At 65.0% G+C, this 1,735-nt stretch overlaps 1 protein-coding gene across 1 annotated transcript in view; it reads left to right on the top strand.

Annotated features, from left to right (window-relative positions):
- LOC106897405 (nucleus accumbens-associated protein 1-like) overlaps nucleotides 1–1,729 on the top strand; it is a 5,273-nt gene extending 3,544 nt beyond the window's left edge. Inside the window, exons 2-4 of the mRNA XM_014958012.1 lie at nucleotides 38–143; nucleotides 407–504; nucleotides 1,374–1,729. Coding sequence (XP_014813498.1) covers nucleotides 38–143; nucleotides 407–504; nucleotides 1,374–1,633 — 464 coding nt within the window. The 3' untranslated portion in view covers nucleotides 1,634–1,729. The remainder of the gene's footprint in view (nucleotides 1–37; nucleotides 144–406; nucleotides 505–1,373) is intronic.
- The last annotated feature ends 6 nt before the right edge of the window (nucleotides 1,730–1,735 follow it).

The following is a 1,735-nucleotide window of genomic DNA, read 5'->3' as shown; positions in this document are numbered from 1 at the left end:
CCCCCCCGTTTTGGGTCCGTTGTCCCCCCCTTTCCAGGCACCAACGTCTACATCACGCGGGCGCAGCTGATGAACTGCCACGTCAGCGCGGGGACGCGGCACAAAGTCCTCCTGCGGCGGCTCCTGGCCTCCTTCTTCGACCGGTGAGCGAGGATTTCACTGAATTTCACTGAATTTCTAGAGTTGGAAGGGACCATAGAGATCATCTAGTCCAACCCCCCTGCTGCAGCAGGATTGCCCAGAGCTAGAGCGTGTTACTCAGGAGCATCCAGGCGGGGCTTGAAAATCTCCAAGGAAGGGGACTCCAAGGATGGTCCCCTTCTCCCCTCCCCGACACGGTTTTTGGGGTCCTGTGGATTCTCACCCCCTTTTTTTTGGGTTTTTCCCCCCCTTTCTCCCCTTCCAGCAACACCCTGGCCAACAGCTGCGGCACCGGCATCCGCTCCTCCAGCAACAACCCCAGCAGGAAGCCCCTGGACAGCCGGGTCCTGCACGCTGTCAAGTGTGAGTGGGGGGACACCCCAGGGGACAAGGGGGGAACCCCAAGGATGGGGGGACACCGGGGAAGGAGGAACAGCGGGGAGCTCGGGGTTGGGGGGACCCACAGGGACAGGGGGGTGGGGAGCACAGAGAGGGGGTCCTGGGGGGCAGGGTGGACCTCAGGGTTAGGGGGACCCCAGAGAGAGGGGACAGTGGGGGACAAGGTGGACCCCAAGAGGGGATGATGGAGGACAGGGCGAACCCTAGGGCTGGGGAGACCCCAAAGAGGGAATGTGGGGGTCAGGGTGGACTCCAGGGCTGGGGAGACCCCAAAGAGAGAGGACAGTAGGGACAGGGAGGTCACAGGGCTGAGGGGACCCCAAAGAGGGGACGATGGGGGTCATGGCAAACCCCTGGGCTGGGGGGACCCCAAGCAGAGGGGACGATAGGGATAGGGGAGACCCCAGGGCTGGGGGGAACCCCAAAGAGGGGATGATGGGGGACGAGGCAGACCCCTGGGTGGGGGAGACCCCGAAGAGAGGATGATGGGGGTCATGGCAAATCCCTGGTCTGGGAGGACCCCAAAGAGGGGATGATGGGGGACATGGCAAACCCCTGGGCTGGGGGGACCCCAAAGAGAGGAGACGAAAGGGATAGGGGAGACCCCAGGGCTGAGGGGGACCCCGAAGAGGGGATGTTGGGGGACAGAGGAGACCCCCGGGCTGGGGGACAGGGCGCTCTGGCTGCAAACCAGACCGAGAGCCGCAGCAGCTTCGTGTCCCTGAGCGAAACCCCCTCCATGAACCCCCCGGGGTGGGCCGTGGTGGATTGAGGGGGGGGGTATGAAGCGATGTGACCCTATCCCTGTGTTGTCATGTCCCCCCCCCCCCCAGTTTACTGCCAGAACTTCGCCCCCAACTTCAAGGAGAGCGAGATGAACGCCATCGCGGCCGACATGTGCACCAACGCGCGGCGCGTGGTGCGCAAGAGCTGGATGCCCAAGGTGAAGCTGGTGATGGCCGAGGGCGACTCCTACACCTCCTTCATCAACGACATGGGCAAGCTGGAGCCCGACATCATGGGCCCCGAGCCCCCCTTCGAGCCCCCCGGCCACGAGGGTGAGGCGGGGACCCCCGGGGAGGGCCTGCAGTGACCCCCCCCTTGAGCTCCCCCCCTCCTTTCTTCCCTGGGCCAACCCCCCCAATCCTGGGTAGGGACCCCCTCCTGCAAGGGCCCTGTGGATGGGTAGGGCCCC

Source organism: Calidris pugnax, unplaced genomic scaffold (assembly GCF_001431845.1).
Source record: "Calidris pugnax isolate Ruff unplaced genomic scaffold, ASM143184v1 scaffold399, whole genome shotgun sequence".
NCBI classification, from domain to species: domain Eukaryota; kingdom Metazoa; phylum Chordata; class Aves; order Charadriiformes; family Scolopacidae; genus Calidris; species Calidris pugnax.
The sequence above is the reverse complement of the archived record's forward strand: the minus strand, read 5'-3'. Positions and strand labels throughout refer to the sequence as shown.